The sequence below is a fragment of the Mobula birostris genome, chromosome 15 (genome assembly GCF_030028105.1).
Source record: "Mobula birostris isolate sMobBir1 chromosome 15, sMobBir1.hap1, whole genome shotgun sequence".
Taxonomy (NCBI): Eukaryota; Metazoa; Chordata; class Chondrichthyes; order Myliobatiformes; family Myliobatidae; genus Mobula; species Mobula birostris.
The window spans coordinates 6,701,953-6,724,449 of NC_092384.1; the positions used below are offsets into that span (position 1 = coordinate 6,701,953).

Consider the following 22,497-nt stretch of genomic DNA (forward strand, 5'->3'; position numbering starts at 1 on the left):
GCGTGGCCAACAGAACTACACGGGATGCTCCGAATGTGGCCCAGGCAACGTCTTGTACAACTGTAACACAATGTCCCAACTCTTGTACTCAATGCCACGCCCAATGAAGGTGAGCATACGGTGTGCCTGTCTCCGTGTATTCCCACTTCCAGAGAACTATCAATTTCTACTCCAAGGTCTTGCTGGCCAACAACAATCTCCAAGGCCCTGCATTTACTGTTTATGCCTTAACTTCCGAAGAAGCATCAATAATCATCCTGAGTGGATGGGGTTTGCATTGTTGTATCACTGTATAACTGGAGATTTCCATTACTCCCATCTATAATATACATATTTTGCTACATTCATGCTTAATGAGGTGTTCTGCATACTTAACCAGTCAGCTAACATGGGTATGTATTAATGAATTAGGTTTCCCAGGATTGTTGGAAATTGAGGTAAGACCTGATAGATGTTTATAAAATTATGGGAGACATGGACTAGGTAGACAATCAGAATCTTTTCCACAGGATAGAAATATCAAGCACTAGAGGACCTGCATTTAAAGTGAGAGGGAGAGAGTTTAAGTCAGCTTTTATGTGCAGAGAGGTAGATGATTGGGACCGTCTGCTGGTGGACCTGTGGCAGCCAGGATCTCTCAGGAGACAATTCCATTCCCCATTGCCACATTGACGCATATGGCCATGGCTTCCTCCTTTGCCAACAGAAATACACCTCATATTTCTCCTGGGCAGCCTCCAACCTGACGGCATGAATACTGAATTCTCAAACTGCTCCCCCTTTGTTCCCTTTTTCTTTTTCTCTTTTCTCTCTCATCCTGGTCCACCTTATCCCTATCATCTTACCTCATTCATCTCCACACCACCCACACACTCCTCCTACTCACTTCCCTCTCCACCTCCATGTTCTTCCGTCCTCTCCAACTCAGAATAAAATCCATCGTTGTCAATTCCAACTATCACCACCTGGCTTCTGACACCATTCCCATTCCCTCCACTAATCTGCTGAGTTCCTCCAATACTTAGTGTGCTGAAAAGGGACATATCGATGGTTTACTGCAGAGCGTGAGGCTGTCAGGGCTCATTCCCACTGGATGTAATGTGAAGGGGTCCCAGAAACAGTGAAGTTTCAGGATGTAAGAGGGAGGATTTTCCAGCAGTTCACATAATGCTGAGTATAAGGGCCAATTGTTGACAACTCTCCCATCCCTTTGAGACACGTCCTAGCCACAATCACCTCCTGCCCTATCCTTCTGTCCTAACATCGGAGGTGGGATATCAGTGGATGATTATATGATATTTAGCTTCACTCACAACTGTTCAGTGTGCTGGATATCACCAAGCAGCAACCAAACTCCCGCCAGAGAGGAGTCTCATCACCCCGAAGATTTTCCCTTCTCTCCAATGGGCAGAGGATACAAAAGCCTAAAAGCTTGTATCAACAGGCTCAAGGATTACTTCTATCAGAGGTGGAATATCAGCGGATCATTATACAATAAGATAAATTCACAGTGGAAGACAGACTCACAATCTACCTCGTTATGTGTGTACATCTTGTTACTTACCTGCACTGCACTCTCTCTGTAACTGCTACACTTTATCTGCATTGATATTGTCTTACCTGGCTCTGCCTCTATGCACCGTGAAATGATCTGTATGAACAGTATACAAGACTGTTTCTCGGTAATGTGAACACAGTAAACCGATTCCAATTCCCATCATGTTCAGTGGCATGCCCACCGCTGAGTTCCCTCACTAAGGTCCCAAGTGCTTGGGGGAGGGAGGAGGTGGGTAGATGGGATGTGATTCCATTGACCAGGAATTTGATGAGACATGCCAGCCTCAGCAGCTTAGTGTTCTGCTGTAAGCTACTTCCTTCTTGCCTGAATGAGTGTGACTGCAGGTCGTGCTGGAGAGGAGGCAGAGGAGATGCGCCAACATATTGTCTGGGATAGTGCATTCCAGCTATGAGGAAAGACTAGAGAGACTGAGACCATTGTCCCTGGAGTGGAGGAGGTTAAGTAGACGTGACTGAGTGTGTAGAGTGGAATGGTGTGGCGTATAAATAAGTAGACCGCAGGGAACCTTTCCCCATATCAGAGATAGATCAAACTAAAGGAAGGGAGGGAGAGATTTAGAGTGGGTCTGACGGGACCCTTTCTCAGCCGGAGAGTGGTGAATCCCTGAAACATTTTGCCAGAGGGAATGTGGAAGCAAAGCCACTGACAGCATTGAGGAAGTGTCTGGACAAGCACTGGGTTTATCAGGAAAGATTATGGGCCAAGTATTAGAAGCTAGGATTCATATAGACAGGTGCCCTCTGGAAGGCATGTACATTATGGGCCAAATGGCCTGCTGTGGATCTGAGACCTGTTGCCGTGTCCTGTGACCTCCACTACTCATCCGGACAAAGGAAGTGGGTACGTGGGAACACCAGCAAATCCAGGCCACCTTGCTAAGAAAAGTATTGCCATACCTTCATCATCATTGGGACAAACTCGCAGCCCTCTGACGAACTGCAGTGGTTCAAGGTGCATTGATGCAGCTGGTAGAGCCTCTGCCTCACAGGACTCAATCCTGACCGCGGGTGCTGTCTACATGCAGTTTGCATATTCTCCCTGTGAGCACGTGGTTTTCCCTCGAATGCTCCCAATTCCCCCTACATCCTAGAAGTGTGCGGGTTGGGAGGTTACTGGGCAGCTGTAAATTTCCCATCTTTTGTACACGGTGAGGAATTAATAGGAATGTGGGAATGAAAGAATGGGATCATTGTAGGATTGGTGGAGATGGGTGGCTGATGGTTGGGATGGTGGGCAGAAGAGCCGACCTCTCTTTGACCCTTTGCCTCTAAGAAGGTGACTAAAGCGGTCTCCTCACTACAGGAAGGAAGTGGGAGCCTTAGAGAGGTTGCACCATGTATTTGGAGTGAAGGAGAACGCGAGTGGTGGGTGCTTGGAGTGTCCTGCCAGGGGTAGTGGTAGTGGCAGGGCGTCCCATGCACCCGCTACTCTCTGCGTAAAAAACCTTACCTCTGACATACCCCCCCCCCATCTTAGATAAGCTCATGGATGATGGAAAAATGGAGCGCTCTGTAGAAAGGAAGGGTTAGATTGATCTTAAAGTAAGTTAAAAGGTTAGCACAACATTATGGGCCGAAGGGCCTGTACTGTACTGCAATGTTCTATGTTCTATGTTATCAAATTAATTAAGAAAGGGCATTAAATTTGGAGAATTGCAGGTTTGGGATTGCCTGGGTTGATGGTATAACGTTAGGGACACATGCCATTGCAGAGAGAGTGCACACCAGGCATTAGCCAGCATCTTGTTTCAGGTGGACAGGAATGATCCCAGGACATTATTTGAGAGCATAGGAAAGTCCTCCCAAATGTTAAAATCCATATCTATTGCTCCTCAGTCAACATCACTATCACATTGGACTTGCTGTGAAAGAGTCCTGGTTCAGAACCGGTTGTTGACATCAGAAGGGTAATTGCAAGTTCCTGTTCGCTAGCTGTGTATCGAATGAGTTGCATGACCCTCACACACACTGTTCCCAATTTGCCAGCTGTTCCCTTACCTGCAGAGTTGCCAGCCCTGGACATTTCCTGGGATATGCAGAGCTGCCCTCACGTCAGCACGATTTAGCCAGGTCCACATAGCTGTATCATTGACGCATGGTGGAGCAAAGTTTCCAGACGTATCTGTGGCCTGGTCAGAGAAGGGGATGACAATGTGAGTGATGTGTGGATGGTGAGCTACGCTCTGCAGGAGAAGCCTCTCATTGATATCAGATACCACCACAATTCGTAACCGAGTTACAGCTAAGGCAATTTCTAAACTGTACTTATCCAAATATTTAACCACTTCATACTATGACGAGAACTCGTGTGGAACTGAGTGCACAAGGAAGGAGTTTGACCACTAGGACCCTGCAGGATGAGAATTAAGGACTCATCGACTCTGCACAGTGAGCGTGTACAGATGGAATTAGACCCAAAGGGTTTCCATAAGAGAAAAAGGCAGAATTAGGACATTTGGCTCATCAACTCTGTACCACAATTCAATCATGGATCAATTTTCCAACCACATTCACCTGCCTTTTCTCCGTAACTCTTATCCTCCCCACCAAGCATCAACCTATCAATTTCACAGTGGCATAGTGGTGAGCACAAAGCGACCTGGATTCAAACCCACTGCTGTTTGTAAGGAGCTTGCACGTCCTTCCTGTGAACACGTGGGCTTTCTCCAGATGCTCCAGTTTCCTCCCACAGTCCAAAAACATGCAGTTAGCAGGTTGATTGGTCATTGTAAATTGTCCCATGATTAGACTAGGGATAAATCAGTTGGTTGCTGGGTGGTGGGGTTCAAAATTGTCCCAACTGTTTTCCCCCACAGTCCAAAGTCATACGGTTGATAGGTTAATTGGTCATTGTAAATTGTCCCATGATTAGACTAGGGTTAAACAAGGGGTAACTGCGTGGTGGTGGGGTTCGAAGTGATAGAAGGATCTACTCTATGCTGAATATCAATAAAATGAAACAAAATAAAAAATTTTTTAATTCTGCCTTAAATACACCCAATGACTCAGACTCCACAGTTGCCTGTGGCAATGAAATCCACAGATTCACCACTCTCTGGCTGAATAAATTCCTCGTCATCTCCATTCTAAAGGGACATTCCTTTATTCTGAGCTGTTCCCTCAATTCCTAGATTCTCCTACTGAAGGAAGTACCCTCTCCACATCCACCGTATCTAAGCCTTTCAGTATCCAGCGGGGTTCAATGAGATAACCATCCCATCTTTCTCAAGCTCATCAAGTACAGGCCCAAAGAAGTCTTTCATTCCTGGGATTCAGTAGGTGAGTGAATGGCAATGACTTTTTAGAATTTAATGTACAGCAAAAGATTAGTCTTCTGGAAAATTTAGACCCGGCCCAGTATATCACAAGCACAACTCCCTGTAGCATTGGGATTATCTACATGAGGCGCTGCCTCACGAGGGCAACGTCCATCATCAAAGATTTCCTCCATCCGGGCCAGACACTTTCTCCCAGGTACCATCGAGTAGGAGGTACAAAATCTTGAAGTCACAAAGCACTAGGTTAAAGAACAGCTACTTCTCTTCAACTATGTGGTTCTTGAGCCAGTCTCTACACTATAGCTTAGCAATACTTGGACCACATTTATTACTTTGCATTATATGGACTACGTTTGGGTCTTTGTTCTAATTGTGTTCTTTCTTGCAAAAAGGGTGTATAATTTAGGTTTAATTTATATAATTGCTTTTGTTGTGAATGCTACTTACACGGTGTTATGTGCCTGTGATACATGGTGCGGCAAGCTTTTCATTCTTCCTGTGCATGACAATAAACTCGATTTTGATCAAGGGGTTTATGAGAAGACAGTAATCTTATTGGATTTGAAATGATGAGGTGAATGGAAGCAACTGGACCAATTAGAATTTTACAGTGTGTTTTAGAATGATTTGAGCCCAATATCAGAGTGCAGAGATATCTACGGTTTAGTTTACTGAACTAGTAAGCCAGATGCCCGGACCAATAATCAAGAGTGGTGGGAGGTTTAACTCTTACCTGTGCTATTTCAATGCTAGAATTAAAAAAAGTAAGATTGGCAATGGAGACCAAGGATTCACGTGAAGTTCTAACTGAATCTCATATGATTTTAGGAAAAGAAATCTGTCTTTCTCACCAGGTCCAGCCGACATGCTGCTACAGTAAAGCGTCAGTTGACTTATGAACCCATTGTTCAAAGCCAATTTTGGTCTGAGAATTATATGTCAAATTTGGAGGTGAGTAATGACTATGAAAATATTATGTAAGTGAGAGTGTGAAAGAGTTAGTGCCCAGTGGACTTTGCATAAGACCATAAGCCATAGGGGCAGAATTAGACCATTTGGCCCATCGAGTCTGCTCCACCATTCTATCTTGGCTGATTTATTATCCCTCTCAACCCCATTCTCCTGCCTTCCCTCCATAACCTTTGACACCCTGACTAATCAAGAACCTTTCACATCCACTTCAAATATACCCAATAACTTGGCCTCCTCAGCCATCTGTGACAACGAATTTCATAGATTCACCACCCTCTGGCTAAATAAATTCCCCGTAATCTCTGTTTTAAAAGGGCTTCCTTGTATTCTGAGGCTGTGTTCTCTGCTTCTAGACATTCCAGTACAGGACACATCCTCTCCACATCTGCTCTATGTTTCAATATCCAATAGATTTCATCGAGATCCACCCCCCAATTCTTCTCAACTCCAGTGGGTACAGGCCCAGTGGGAATAATGGAAGGAATTAGCCTCAAACTTTATATTGTTTGGAAAGGAGGCGGGGTCCTTTGGTATTTTGTTTTGGAAAGGGGGTGTGGTCATTTTTATTTTGTTGTGGAAAGGGGGTGTGGTCATTGGTATTCTGTTTGGAAAGGGGTGTGGCCATTTGGTATTTTGTTTTGGAAAGGGGGTGTGGTCATTGATATTTTGTTTTGGAAAGCGGCCGTGGCCATTTGGTATTTTGTTTGGAAAGGGTTGTAGTCATTTGATATCTTAAATATAATACGGTAATACATGCTTCATACCATCCTCTCATCAAACTTGTAAAACTGGAAGACGTTCTTCATGTCCGCATGGAGTCGATCAAAATATTTCTGTACTCCCCCAGAACATTTCCTGTACAATGCATACAAATTGAGTCCACTGTTGTAGACGACCTTGTAGACTTTGTAGAGCTGTTAAAAGAAAGAACAATTTTTTTTTCAGGTCTAAACGAACTTCATCACCTTTGTACAAAATCTGCAACCCTCTCCATCCAGAAACGCCTGCCATCTTGGACAAGAGCTTGTCACTTGCAGGTGATTATGGACAAGGTTCGTTCTCCCAGGACAAGCCTCCAAATGAAAAACCTGCAATACCTTGCCCATATGGAGTCCCATGGCAAGAAAGTTATGGTAAGTGTTGTGTTAAACAGAGGCCCTTCTATCTTCTCAGTCAAATTAGACAGCATGCACCATGCAGGGAAGAGTGGGCCAGGACTATCAGCTACATATAACCAATAACAGATCATTCCGTTTTCTGAATATGTTCACTCTCCTATTTGCTACAGTCACTGCAGGTATATTTACTTCAATTTAAAGTGCTTTTGCTTTGCTACACAGATTGATGTACAAGTGAGGAAGGCCCCCTACCCCCACCCAACTTGAGGAGCAGGCAACACACATCAAAGTTGCTGGTGAACGCAGCAGGCCAGGCAGCATCTGTAGGAAGAGGTGCAGTCGACGTTTCAGGCCGAGACCCTTCGTCAGGAGCAGGCACCGCCTAGCCGCAGCTGATGAGAGGGACTCGCTAGCTTGGTTCAACCTACATAAAGCTATGGGGCCAAATAACATACCCACTCAGGTGCTGAGGGACTGTGCAGCCCAGTTAACAGACATCTTCATCATCTGTCTGGAATTGTCCACTGCAGCCACAGGCTTCAAGGCAGCCACTATCATCCCGGTGCCCAAAAGGGCAACAGTGACCTACCTCAGTGACACTGACTCAACGGTAATGAAGTACTTTGAGCAGCTGGTTATGATTGCATTAAATTCCATCTCCCTGCTACCCTGGACCCTTTCCAGTTGACCTATCACTCAAATCCCCAGTCCACTGATGATGTCATAGCCTCTGCCCTCTACTCCGTCCTGTCCCACCTGGAAAATCGTGCTTCGTTTGCCAAGATATTGCTTATTGACTTCAGCTCAGTGTTCAATATGATCATAGCTCAGAAGCTGGTGGGTAAACTGTCTGCATTGGGTCTCAGCACCTCTCTCTGTAACTGGACTTGGACTTCTTGACAGAAAGGCCACAGCCGGTTGTGTTGGCAGAAAGATCTCTGGCACCATCTCACTGAACACAGGCGCTCTCCAGGGCTGTGTGCTCAGCCCACTGCTGACGTCTGACTGCATACTAGATCCAGCTCAAACTGAACCATCGAGTCCGCCCCTTCAACAACGATAAAACAGCCTACAGGGAGGAGGTGGGGCGGCTGGAGAACGGTGTGAGCACAACAAATTGAGGTCTACGTGGACAGGACCAAAGAAACGATTGTGGACTTTGGGAAGGTGCTGGCTGATCCCTCCATGTACATGGCTCAGCCATGGAGAGAGTTAGGATCACGTAACTAGGAGCGCACATAACAGGCCATCTCACCTGGTTCCTCAACACCACCTCCTTGGCTACGAAAGCACAGCAGCGTCTCCACTTCCTGAGGTTCCTGATGAGATTGAAGGGAGTGAGGCTCCCCCACCCCCCCACCCCAACCAATTTTTCCAGGAGCACCATGGAGAGTGTCCTGACCAGCTGCATCACTGTCTGGTACGGGAATTGTAAGGTATCTGGCTCTAAGTCCCTGTCAGGGCTGCTGAGAAGATCATCGTGGTCTCTCTTCCATCGATCAGAGATATCTATCGGGGCACTGTGTACGCAAAGCCCTTAGCATTGTCAGTGAACCCTCCCTTCTGTCCAACAACCTCCTTGACCCCCTACCATCAGGCAGGAGGTACCATAGCATTAGAACAAGGACTGTTAGAATGGGAAACAGCTTCTTCCCCAAAGACATAAGACATGTGAACATCTGAACAAATAATATTTGTTAATGTACTAGTGGTAATATTACTTTATGTGTCGTGTGTGAGCTGTGTGTACTGTGTTGTGCGGAGGGACTTTGTTTCACTTGTCTGTGTACAGTTGAACGACAATAAACTTGAACTTGACGTTTGAGGTTTCAAAAGTTCAACATTAATTCCACAGAACTGGTGAGTGAGTGAGCTTGTAGCAGGATCTGGACCAGTTGGAAAAATGGGCAGAGAAATGGCAGATAGAATTCACTGCAGACAGGTGTGAGGTGTTGCACTTTCAGAGGACCAACCAGGGTAGATCATACACAGTGAATGGTAGGGCACTGAGGATTGTGGTAGAACAAAAGGATCTGGGAATATAGATACATAGTTCATTGAAAGCAGCGTCACAGGTAGACAGATTTGTAGAGAAAGCTTTTGTAACATTGCCCTTCATAAATCAAAGTACTGAGTACAGGAGATGGGATACTATGTTGAGGTTGTAGAAGACATTGGTGAAGCCTAATTTGGAGTATTGTGTGCAGTTTTGGTCAAAACTACCTCAGGAAAGATGTAAATAAGGTTGAAAGACATTTACAAGGATGTTGCCGGAACCTTGAGGCCCTGAGTAATAGGGAAAAGTTGAATAGTTCAGAACTTACTTCCTGAAAATTACACATGAAAATGAGGGGAGATTTTATAGAGGTATGCAAAATTTGTGAGGAGTACAGATAAGGTAACTGCAAGCAGGCTTTTTTCATTGAGGTTGAGTGAGACTAGAACTAGAGGTCATGGGTTAAGGGCAAAGGGTGAAATGTTTAAGAGGAATTTCTTCACTCAGAGTGTGGAAAGAGCCGTCAGCAGTGGTGGTGGATGCGGGTTTGATTTCAGCATTGAAGAGAAATTTGGATAGGAGGGGCATTGAAGGCTATAGACTGGGTACAGGTCAATGGGACCAGTTCGGCATGGACTAGATGGGCCAAAGGTCGGTTTCTGTGCTGTAGTGTCCTATGACTCCATGTCTCCTCAGTGAATAACCTACCGATTCTTGGCAGTTGTAGTTATTGTTGTTGTAGAAGTTGCAGGGTCCATATCCACAGCAGTATAAATTCAGGTTAGACCACACTCTAATGTGAGGGGAAGAAAAAGAAACATAACATCATCCAGAATGTAGCACTCAACTGTAACGGGTTAGACACCCTCATAGTAACCACCTATGCCACACTACCTCAGCTCAGCAAACAGGAGAGACATTTCCATTACTGACAACCAGAGTGGTTCCTGTACTCAAAATCCTGTTGCAGTAAATATTTTCTTATTAATACAACCTTGGCTGGTTTATTCCATGTTTGATCCCAATAAAAATTAACCAAGTCTCTAACTACAAACAAGAGAAAATCTTGAGATACTGGAAATACAAGCAACACACACAAAATGCTGGAGGAACTCAGCAGGCCAGACAACATCTATAGACCGGATTATATGCACGCTAATCAATACACTGAACTACAATATCCCATTGCCATTGGACCGGATTATATGCACGCTAATCAATACACTGAACTACACAATCCAGCAAAAGAACTGAAGACGTACTGCAGGACTCCCCACTCCCTTAGCCAAGTGCAGCTGCAACACTGGTGTTGCCAGGACGGCATGGTAGAGTAATGATTTACAGCACCACCAATCTTCAGATCAGGGTTCAATTCCCACCGCGTCTGCAAAGAGTTTATTTTCTCCCTGTGTCTGTGTGGGTCTTCTCCAGTTTCTTCACGTATTCCAGAAGGCGTACAGGTTGGGGCGAGTGAGTTCTGAGCAGGTTGGGGCGAGTGAGTTCTGAGCAGGTTAGGGCGAGAGAGTTGTGAACAGGTTGGGGCGGGTGAGTTGTGAACAGGTTGGGGCGAGAGAGTTGTGAACAGGTTGGGGTTAGAGAGTTGTGAACAGGTTGGGGTGAGTGAGTTGTGAACAGGTTGGGGCGAGAGAGTTGTGAACAGGTTGGGGTTAGAGAGTTGTGAACAGGTTGGGGTGAGTGAGTTGTGAACAGGTTGGGGCGAGTGAGTTGTGAACAGGTTGAGGTGAGAGAGTTGTGAACAGGTTAGGGTGAGTGAGTTCTGAGCAGGTTGGGATGAGTGAGTTGTGAGCAGGTTGGGATGAGTGAGTTGTGAGCAGGTTGGGGCGGGTGAGTTGTGAACAGGTTGGGGCGAGTGAGTTGTGAACAGGTTGGGATGAGTGAGTTGTGAACAGGTTGGGGCGGGTGAGTTGTGAACAGGTTGGGGTGAGAGAGTTGTGAACAGGTTAGGGTGAGAGAGTTGTGAGCAGGTTGGGATGAGTGAGTTGTGAGCAGGTTGGGGTGAGTGAGTTGTGAACAGGTTGGGGCGGGTGAGTTGTGAACAGGTTGGGGCGGGTGAGTTGTGAACAGGTTGGGATGAGTGAGTTGTGAACAGGTTGGGATGAGTGAGTTGTGAACAGGTTGGGGTGAGAGAGTTGTGAACATATGATGTTGGTGCATGAAGAATGACAACACTTGCGCAGTGTTGGACCTCATTGGGCGTTGACACAGACCATGTATTTCACTGTATGTTTCGATGCACATGTGACAAATAAAGCTCATCTTTAATCATAGCCAACAAATCAGAAAAATGACCAGAAATGTCCTGCCAACAAAAAGTGGGATAAATCCAACTTAGCCACTTACCAAAACACTGAATCACAGAGTTATAGAACAGGACAGGACAGAAACATTGAATACAGAGTTATAGAACAGGACAGGACAGAAACATTGAATACAGAGTTATAGAACACCACCTTTGGCCCATCCAGTCTGTGCTCAACTATTAACCTGTCTAATCTGCTTTCTGCTAGCAAGTGGAACTTACTTAGCAACTACTCGCTCACAGAAACTTAGTTAGGGTTGTGCCAAAGTCACTCAGCTCCTTAGTTCATAACCACCAGCATCCAACATGAACCGAAGAGTGAAACTCCAGAGATGAAGTCATCTGGCCTTGACATTAACTCACAAACACAAGAGATTCTGCAGATGCCGGAAGTCCAGAGTAACACACACAAAATGCTGGAGGAACTCAAGCAGGTCTAGCAGCATCTAAGGAGGGGAAAAAGCAGTGGGCATTTGGGGCCAAGACCCTTCATCAGGACTGGAAAGGAAGGGGGAAGATGCCAGAATAAGAAGGTTGGGGGGGAGGTGAAGGAGTACAAGCTGGTAGGTAATAGATGAAACCAGGTGAAGGGGAAGATGGCTGGGTGGGAGAGGGGTGGATGAGGTGAGAAGCTGGGAGGTGATAGGTGGAAGAGATAAAGGGCTGAAGAAGAAGTAAACTGATAGGAGAGGAGAGTGACCATGGGAGAAACGAAAGGAGGAGGGGCACCAGATGGGCAGGTGAGGGGAGGGAAGGGAATGGGGAATGTAAAAGAGAAAGGGGAGGGGGAGAAATGACTGGAAGTTAGAGGAATCAATGTTCATGCTGTTAAGACAGCATTTGACTGAGTTTGGTATTAAGGAGCCCTGACTAAACTGGAACCAATGGGGATCGCAGGGAAAACTCTCTATTGGAATGAAACCTAGCACAAAGGAAGATGGTTGTGGTGGTTGGAGGTCAATCACTTCAGCTGCAGGACATCTCTGCAGGAGTTCTACAGGCTAGTGCCCTAGGCCCAATCTTCATCAATCACCTTTCTTCGATTGTCAGGTCCCGGGAATGTATCATTGCTGGTGCTTGCACAATGCTCAAGACCAAATGCAGCAAGACCCGGACAACAACCAGGCCTGGGCTGATAGGTGGCAGTAACATCCACACCAGGCAATGACGGTATCCAGCCAGACGAAATCCAGCTCTCAATCTGTCATTCAATAGCATTGCCATCACTGAACCCCCACTATTGATGTCCCGTGTTTACAACTAAACAGTAACTGAGCTGGAGGAGCTATATACACAAAGTGATTGCAAGAGCAGGGGTGGCAGGTACTCAAAGCCTGTCCATCATCTACTAAGCTCAAGTAAGGAGCGTGATGGAGCTTTCTCCACTTGCCTGGATGAGTGCAGCTCCAACATCACAACAGCTCAGCAATGTATAACAAACAGCAACCTGCTTGAGAAGCACTCCTTGCGCAGCCATTCACTCACTCCACCACCAACACACGACAGCAGCAACTTGTACCATCTACTCACTCACACTCCTTCCAAAACCACCACCTCTTCCTCCTGAAACACAAAGGCGGCAAAATACGGACAACACCACCAGCTGGAAGTTGCCCCCCACGCCGCACACCATCCTGACTTGGAAATATATCATCGTTCCTTCACCACTGCTGGCTAATCTTCCACTATCTCATTATTTGTTTGTGTTCCTTCGCCACTGAAACATCATGGAATGATCCTCTATATTAAAGGTGCTCGCTACACTCAGTGGCGACTTTATTAGGTACACCTCTACACCAGCTCATTAATCAGCCAATCACGTGGCAGCAACTCAGGGCATAAAAGCATGCAGACATGGTCAAGAGGTTCAGTTGTTGTTCAGACCAAACATCAGAATGAGGAAGAAATGAGACTTAGACTGAGGAATGATTGTTGGTGCCAGACAAGGTGGTTTAAGTATCTCAGAAACTGCTGATCTCCTAGGATTTTCACGCACAGCAGTCTCTAAGGTTTACAGAGAATGGGGTAAAAAACAAAAAAAATCCAGTGAGTGGCAGTTCTGTGGCTGAAAACACCTTGTTAATGAGAGAGGCCGGAGGAGAAGGGCCAGACTGGCTCAAGCTGTCAGGAAGGTGACAGTCACTCAAATAACCACACGTTACAACGGTGGTGTGTGCAAGAGCATCTCTGAACACACAACATGTCAAAGCTTGACGTGGATGAGCTACAGTAGCAGAAGACCATGAACATACACTCAGTGGCCACTTTATTGGGCACGGGAGGTAGCTAATAAAATGGCCACTGTATGTAAATGCATTGCCATTAATAGAGATCTACACCTGATTAGATCCATAGTGATTTAGGATAAATTAGACAATGCTTCTGCCATAGGTATAGCATTTTGCACCTGCCGTTCTTTTTGTTAAACCTTGTTGATGCATTTTTTTCCCTGTTTACAAAATCTAAATATCGATTGTCAGTTTTCTCATTGTGAACTTCCAAGAGTTCACTCAAAGTGTGAGGGCGATTATGCCTTTCCACAACACACAGTCCGATATTGGAGAAGCTACAATTACAGAGCTAGAAGTGCCTTTTACTATCAAAGTAGACAGAGGAATGTATACAGGAGACCAGCCATTCTTCACTGATAATGAACATGTTAAGGCAGAGAATGCGCCTGGTCATGCCCCAGGTTTTCCCTCTTAAAACAATCTGGTCACTTCTATTTATTGTGTTTCTCATTACAGATGGGATGAAACTGGTTGCAGGCTCAATGTGGAGTGAGGATTGTGGGAAAACAGGTTCCCTCTCATAATTTCTCACACATTTCTTTTCTTCCATCTTAATGCATCCTTACACCTCCAGGTTCTTCCTCCCTACACGGCCCTGGAACCCTTCTCTCCACCCAGCCATCATTTTCTCACCTTCATCTGGTGAGCACAAAATGGGAACCCTTTAGCCCTCCATGGTTGGACAGAATGGAAATGGCCCATCTTCTCTATGCTGACCATCAAGTACTTATCCGTACTGATCACATTTTTAGGCACCTAGCATGTAATGGAATCCTCTCCCCAAACCTGCCAGGCAACACACACCCTTGCTGACCCCATGTACTTATACCCAGACCCCAGATCGCTCCCCCAACTCAAACCACCTCGAGTGGCACCCCCCATCATCCTGTACAACAAAATAGTGCACCCAGGTACCTTTCCCCATACCGGCTAGGCAGCACACATCCCCTCAACCCCACATACACCTCCATACATTCCACTCCACACACATTTACCCATCCTTACCCAAAGCTACATCCCAACTAACCCTATGCTGCACCCCAGCTAATTGGGAGATACACCCCATAATCCTAGCATTGCCAAACCCTAACCCTGTAATGCTCTATGCTTTATCATTCATATCCCTGGAGACACGACACTGTAGATGCTGGAATCTGGAGCAACAAACACAAAAGTCTGAAGGGACTATCTACAAGATGCACTGCAACAACACACCGAAGTTCCTAAGGCAGCACCTTCCAGACCCACGACCACTCCCATCCAGAAGGATGAGAACAGCAGATACCTGGGAACACCGCCACTTGGAAATCCCCCTCCAAGTCACTCACCATCCTGACTTGGCGACATCGCCATTCCTTCATTGTTGCTGGGTCAAAACCATGGAATTCCCTCCCTAACAGCTCTGTGGGTACACCTACACCTCAGGGACCGCAGCAGTTCAAGAAGACAGCTCATCACCACCTCCTCAAGGGCAACTAGGGATGGGGAATAAATGCTGGCTTAGCTGGCAACACCCACATCCCGTAAATGAGTTTTAAAGCCTCTCAGCAGGTTAGGCAGCATATATGAAGGGAAATGAATAATTGAGGGTGAGGCTTCATCAGGACTGAAAGATGGAGTGGAGATAGACTGAATACTGACTGGGATTAGCTGGCAACCAGGAACCCCAGCTAGCCATGGTGGACAGACCTCATCAAATCGGTCCCCACTTTAGCACCTGACCACACCGATGTGGGGGGGGGGGGGGTCACATCAGAAGCATTTAACACAATAAATAAGGTCTGAGTATTTGTATGTAAGTGTCTGTCTCCCCTAGAACGGCTGTTTAGGAGCCTGAATAGTGATGAGGGAGGAGATGTAGGGACTGTGTTACACAGCTTGTGGTTACAGAGGAGAGTGGCGGGGGGGGGATGGGGAGAAATTAGGGGACTAGGGAGTCATTAAAAGAGTGATCCCTATGCAAAGCAGAAAGGGCAAAGGAGAACATACTTGCCAAGTACTTGTTAAATATTGTGAGGGTACTTGTCTCTATCACTTGCTCAGACAATGTGTTCCAGATTCCAATTTCTTCCTCAAGTCCCTTGAAAACTCCTAACCTTTCCCTTAACCCCCTATCCCCTGGCTTTAAGCCCCTCCGATTTAGGGAAGCATTTCTTACCAGCTATCTTCACGCGTCCCTTATAGTTTGTTATTCATCAAACGTAACCGTGCGCGCTCCAAAGAAAATGAACCTGAAAACTGAAGCACTCCATCCAGCAGGCAAGTTCCCCTGCCTGCTCTGCAGTGTGATCACATCTTTATCCAATCTCCCTGATCATTTCCCAAAAACAGCTTCCAACAAAGAGCAACCTTTGAAAGGAAAGCTAATTTAGACCAAGCAATACACACACACAATGCTGAAGGAACTCAGCGGGCCAGGCAGCATCTATGGAAAAGAGTACTGTTGATGTTCCAGCATCTGCAGATTTTCTCTCTTTTCTAATTTAGACCAAGTTTAGACCAAGCTTTTCTACTTACTTCCCTCACTCTGTATCCAGTACCTAGACCCACAAAATGTCTGAGCAGCTTTTAACTGTTCTCAGGGTCAACAGATACAAATTTAATGAGTTGGCTTTAACATTCACCCATCACAAGACAATGGAAACAACATGATGCGAAGGTGCCAGTCCTTTCCTGGTGTGGGTCCCACTCGAAGTCCTGCTAGAGAGCACCAGGAAGCCATTCCATGTGTCTGCGGCGGCAGGACGGAACTGCAGAGGCAGCATGCTGCAGCAGAAGCCAGCTCCAGCACACGGTGCTGGTCAGAGCAGGAGCAGGGACAGGACAATGGTTCATCATGCATTGAGCCTTTGCCACAAAGCGATGGGGGAATGGTAGAGACCAATTATACAAAACTTACGTGTCCCCGATGAGTCCATGGTAATAGGCAAAGTAAACAAGTGACTGATCGTTAAGACGCTCGCTGTTCAATCCATTGCCAACTCCAAAACCCTGAAAGAAACAGGACACAGCTTCACTATAGAGTCCACCATAAACTGGGCGTGTTGAGTTCACACTCTGTGCCTGCAGTGTGTTCTGGTACCTTGGGGTGGCACAGTGGAACAGCCAGTAGGACCAGGATTCAAACCTGAATATCTGTCCTATCTGTATGGAGTCTGCACCTTCTCCTTCTGATCACATGGTCTCCCTTTACACCCTCCAGATGCTCTAGTTTCTTCCAATATCCCAAAGGTGTGTGGGTTCATGGGTTAGAAAGGTCCTGTAGATTGCCCCACTATGTAGATGAAGGTAGAATCTGGGGCAACCGATGGGAAAACGGGGAGAGTAAAAATTGTATAGGGCAACTGGCTGGTTGATAATTGCACAGAATTGATGGGCTTAATGGCTTGTTTCTGTGCCATATCTCTTTACGGGTTCTGCATGGTGGGTCATATCTAAAAAGATTTGGTTGCTTGTTGATGCTTGACTGGCCAAGTCCCATATTATCACAGTGATTACCGGGCTGAGTGTGCAACCTGGGGCGTAAAGACAATCATGGGAACACAGGTCTTTCTGTCCAAAGATGATGTGGACACATTCCCTTTCGCTGAGCCCCCACCAATGGCAGCCACATGTGCATGTGTGCACGCACACACACATACACGCGTGCACGACACACATGCGCGTGCACGGACACACACAGATACACACACACACACACACACTTCCTATCCCTCCCAGGGATGGACAATAGGTACATCTTCTCCTAACTACCCTCAGGGAGGAGATACAGGAGCCTGAAGTCTCACACTCAGCGTTTTAGGAAAAGGCTCTTTCTCTTCACCATCAGATTTCTGAATGGTCCGTGAATACTACTTTGTTATTCCTTTTTTGTGCTACTTATTTTTTGTGTAATTTATAGTAATTTTATGTCTTTGTTTTGTACTGCTGCCTCAAAACACCAAATTTCACATCATCTAAGTCAGTGATGATAAATCTTTTGAGATTCTGACATAGTGAGTCTCTGGGAACAGGCCTGAGCTGTTTCTACCACAGATGTAAATGAAAAGAATGATTCAAACTGGCTGTAAAAAATCTGAGGCCTGGTGGGGTCAGGATGGAGCCTCAGATGCTATGGGACCTACATTAGCACTAGACTGGGTCTATCTCACTGCATGACCTATCTGATTGGAGGAGTTGTTGACCATTCAAAACTATGCATCACTCTCGACTACTCCAAAAACCCCAGTATCAGTCGTCAAGAAGCATCTGATTGCTCCAATATTTGCCACCAAAAAAGATGAACAGATCGATTATCTCTGATTTTTTGTGGGGTTTGTCTGTGCAGAAACTGGTTCTGTGTTTCTCAGAGCTGCATTCCAAAAGGTGTTTTGTTGGTTAAAAGGGGCTTTGGGTAGTGGTGAAGTGTGTCTGCTCCCTGTTCTCTCCCACCAGCCCAATTCCTCAATCCCACATCAGGTTGTGAGGAGAGGGTGGCAATCCAGACCACAGCCAGGACACAGCTTTCAAGAAAGATGACACTGGGCCAGAGAGGTGCAAAGACGGCTGGACACGTTGAAACAAAAAACAGGTACCTTCAAGTTGATTTGTGCTGAGCCCTCTACGATCTTGAGACTCAGTGATGGTACGTAAACCCCAGCATAGCTTTCACCAAACACATAGAACTCATTGCTTGCAAACTCAGGGAATTTCCTGAAGAAGTCCTGCAGAGCCAGGTAGTTGTTCTCGGCAACCTGTGGGAGCGGGGTGGGGTGGATACAGAGCTGTGGGTTAAGACTATGCTGAAAAGTTAAAAGTGGATATAAGGATATAAACACAAGAGATTCAGCAAACGAATGCTGGAAATCCAGAGCAAAACACACAAAATGCTGAGGGAACTCAGCAGGTCAGCTGCATCCTTGGAGAGGAATAGACAGCCTACGTTTCATCGGGACATGGATATAAGGTCTTCGGCATGTCTGGGGTAACAGCTGCCAGTGTCACTGGCAGTAAACTCCAGTCACATCAACATATTCTAACTTCAGTGAGCAATCTTTGGCTTTACAGCTTGGGCTCCACTGTAGGGATCGAAGTCCCAATTGTAAGGTGCCCGTCGTGCAAGGCTTTACAGTAATTGGCAAACAACCCCATTAATGAGCTCAATATTGACACAAACTCTAAAACAAGCAAACCATTTTAAGAGGAAAATTGCACCAACAGCTTTGTTTAAACTACTTAACAAGTAAGATAGGGAATGTGCAGGTAACATAAGGGAGATCCTTAATGGGTATTTGAAACAGTAGTTACACCAGGGAGGCATCACATTTTGAGACTGACAGATTAAAAATTTATTTCTCTGTATTTTCCCAAGGATTAATGGAAGAACATAAAATGTATTTACCAGAGATAACAAAAAAGGATGGATTTTTCCACCAGATTAAATACTGGAAGTGAGAGCACTTAGTACTTGCTATTTGTCTCACATTGAAGTCATTTATATAATGTTTGTTTAAACAGTGTTTGTTCCCCAAAGTGCTCTGTTTAGTTCCACTATAATGCAATGCAAAGCCCTATGGGTAAGTGCTGCTCCCCTTCTTCAATGAATCCTATGATGGGGGAAATTAGAACTATGGAGCATAGTTTCAGACCATTAACAGAGAGGAGACTGAGGATGCTGAAATCTGGAGTGAGAAAGGAGCTGCTGGAGGAACACAGCAGGTCGGGTAGCTTCTGTGGAGGGAAATGGACAGTTAATGTTTCAGGTCAAGATCACCAAGTTCAGATGAAATGTCTCAACCCAAAATGTCGACGGTCCATTGCATTCTATGGATCTTGTCTGGTCAGGTGAGTTCCTCCAGTAGCTCCTTTTATTTACTGAAGAATTTACACTCTCAAAGGGTCATGAGTCTTCGGACTTCACCGCAAGCTCGGGTGGTGCAGTCACTGAATATAGAAAAGCAAAGGTAAAATTTCAATTGTACTGGAAGTAGGGCAAGAAAGTGGAACTGAAGTCAGGAGCAATCAGCCAAAGCCTTACTGACAAGGATAGATCTGGTCCTAGGGTTGAGGTTCTTAACTGGAAGAAGGCCAAATTTGAAGAAATGAGAAAGGATCTAAAAACGCCTGGATTGGGACAGGTTGTTCTCTGGCAAGAATATGATCGGTAGGTGGGAAGCCTTCAAAGGAGAAATTTTGAGAGTACAGAATTTGTATGTTCCTGTCAGGATTAAAGGCAAAGTGAATAGGAATAAGAAACCTTGGTTCTCAAGGGATATTGCAACTCTGATAAAGAAGAAGAGGGAGTTGTATGACATGTATAGGAAACAGGGAGTAAATAAGGTGCTTGAGGAGTATAAGAAGTGCAAGAAAATACTTAAGAAAGAAATCAGGAGTGCTAAAAGAAGACATGAGGTTGCATTGGCGGTCAAAGTGAAGGATAATCCAAAGAGCTTTTACAGGTATATTAAGAGTAAAAGGACTGTAAGGGATAAAATTGGTCCTCTTGAAGATCAGAGTGGTCAGCTATGTGCGGAACCAAAGGAAATGGGGGAGATCTTAAATAGGTTTTTTGCGTCTGTATTTACTAAGGAAACTGGCATGAAGTCTATGGAATTAGGGGAAACAAGTAGTGAGATCATGGAAACTGTACAGATCGAAAAGGAGGAGGTCCTTGCTATCTTGAGGAAAATTAAAGTGGATAAATCCCCGGGACCTGACAGGGTGTTCCCTCGGACCTTGAAGGAGACTGGTGTTGAAATTGCAGGGGCCCTGGCAGAAATATTTAAAAAGTCGCTGTCTACAGGTGAGGTGCCGGAGAATTGGAGAGTGGCTTATGTTGTTCCGTTGTTTAAAAAAGGATCAAAAAGTAATCCGAGAAATTATAGGCCGGTAAGTTTAACATCGGTAGTAGGTAAGTTATCGGAGGGAGTACTAAGAGACAGAATCTACAAGCATTTGGATAGACAGGGACTTATTAGGGAGAGTCAACATGGCTTTGTGTGTGGCAGGTCATGTTTGACTAATCTATTGGAGTTTTTTGAGGAGGTTACCAGGAAAGTGGATGAAGGGAAGGCAGTGGATATTGTCTACATGGACTTCAGTAAGGCCTTTGACAAGGTCCCGCATGGGAGGTTAGTTAGGAAAATTCAGTCGCTAGGTATACATGGAGAGGTGGTAAATTGGATCATACATTGGCTCAATGGAAGAAGCCAAAGAGTGGTAGTAGAGAATTGCTTCTCCGAGTGGAGGCCTGTGACTAGTGGTGTGCCACAGGGATCAGTGCTGGGTCCATTGTTATTTGTCATCTATATCAATGATCTGGATGATAATGTGGTAAATTGGATCAGCAAATTTGCTGATGATACAAAGATTGGAGGTGTAGTAGACAGCGAGGAAGGTTTCCAGAGCCTGCAGAGGGATTTGGACCAGCTGGAAAAATGGGCTGAAAAATGGCAGATGGAGTTTAATGCAGACAAGTGTGAGGTATTGCACGTTGGAAGGACAAACCAAGGTAGAACATACAGGGTTAATGGTAAGGCACTGAGGAGTGCACTGGAACAGAGGGATCTGGGAATACAGATACAAAATTCCCTAAAAGTGGCGTCACAGGTAGATAGGGTCGTAAAGAGAGCTTTTGGTACATCGGCCTTTATTAATCGAAGTATTGAGTATAAGAGCTGGAATGTTATGATGAGGTTGTATAAGGCATTGGTGAGGCCGAATCTGGAGTATTGTGTTCAGTTTTGGTCACCAAATTACAGGAAGGATATAAATAAGGTTGAAAGAGTGCAGAGAAGGTTTACAAGGATGTTGCCGGGACTTGAGAAACTCAGTTATAGAGAAAGGTTGAATAGGTTAGGATTTTATTCCCTGGAGCGTAGAAGAATGAGGGGAGATTTGATAGAGGTATATAAAATTATGATGGGTATAGATAGAGTGAATGCAAGCAGGCTTTTTCCACTGAGGCAAGGGGAGAAAAAAACCAGAGGACATGGGTTAAGGGTGAGGGGGGAAAAGTTTAAAGGGAACATTAGTGGGGGCTTCTTCACACAGAGAGTGGTGGGAGTATGGAATGAGCTGCCAGACGAGGTGGTAAATGCGGGTTCTTTTTTAATATTTAAGAATAATTTGGACAGATACATGGATGAGTGGTGTATGGAGGGATATGGTCCGTGTGCAGGTCAGTGGGACTAGGCAGAAAATGGTTCCGCACAGCCAAGAGGGGCCAAAAGGCCTGTTTCTGTGCTGTAGTTTCTATGGTTCTATGAATATGAATCAGATTCAACTGTCCATCCAATCTCCCTTTTTACTGTTTCATAACTTCTCCCCATGGCAAGTGTAGGTCTTCCAAATATATTAGGAGTTTGAACACAGTGTGTATGTGAGCAAAGACCCTGGCAAGTTTCTGCAAACGTACTGTAGAGTGCAATCTGACTGGTTGCATCACCGAGTGGTGTGGTGGGGCTACTGCACAGGATCGGGAAAAGCTGCGGTGGGTTATGAACTCAGCTAGTTCTATCATGGGCAGTAGCTCCCCAAACATTGACAACATCTTCAAAAGGCTCAGAAAGGTGGCATCCATAATTAAAGACCCTCACCTTCCAGGGCAATCCTTCTTCTAAAGTAAGTACATGTTTGGCACAGCATCGTACGTATTGTGCTGTAGTTAGAAAAACTACTAGAAAAAACGTTTCTCATCGCTATTGCCAAGGAGGAGGTACACAAGCCTGAATATACACACTCAATGTTTTAATTCCTGATGAAGGGTCTCGGCCTGAAACGTTGACTGTACCTCTTCCTAGAGATGCTGCCTGGCCTGCTGCGTTCACCAGCAACTTTGATGTGTGTTGCTTGAATTTCCAGCATCTGCAGAATTCCTGTTGTCAATGTTTTAAGAACAGCTTCTTCTCCTCCACCATCACGTTTCAGAATGGTTAACGAGCCCATGAACACTACCTCACGATTT

General features: G+C 45.5%; 1 protein-coding gene across 4 annotated transcripts in view; it reads right to left on the bottom strand.

Annotated features, from left to right (window-relative positions):
- LOC140210375 (lysosomal protective protein-like) overlaps positions 1–22,497 on the bottom strand; it is a 50,198-nt gene that overhangs the window by 10,866 nt on the left and 16,835 nt on the right. For all 4 annotated transcript variants that reach the window (XM_072279274.1, XM_072279276.1, XM_072279275.1 and 1 more), the window contains 5 exons: positions 18,128–18,286; positions 16,453–16,544; positions 9,651–9,735; positions 6,593–6,742; positions 3,577–3,707 (listed from right to left, as the gene is read on the bottom strand). In XM_072279274.1, coding sequence (XP_072135375.1) covers positions 3,577–3,707; positions 6,593–6,742; positions 9,651–9,735; positions 16,453–16,544; positions 18,128–18,286 — 617 coding nt within the window. The remainder of the gene's footprint in view (positions 1–3,576; positions 3,708–6,592; positions 6,743–9,650; positions 9,736–16,452; positions 16,545–18,127; positions 18,287–22,497) is intronic.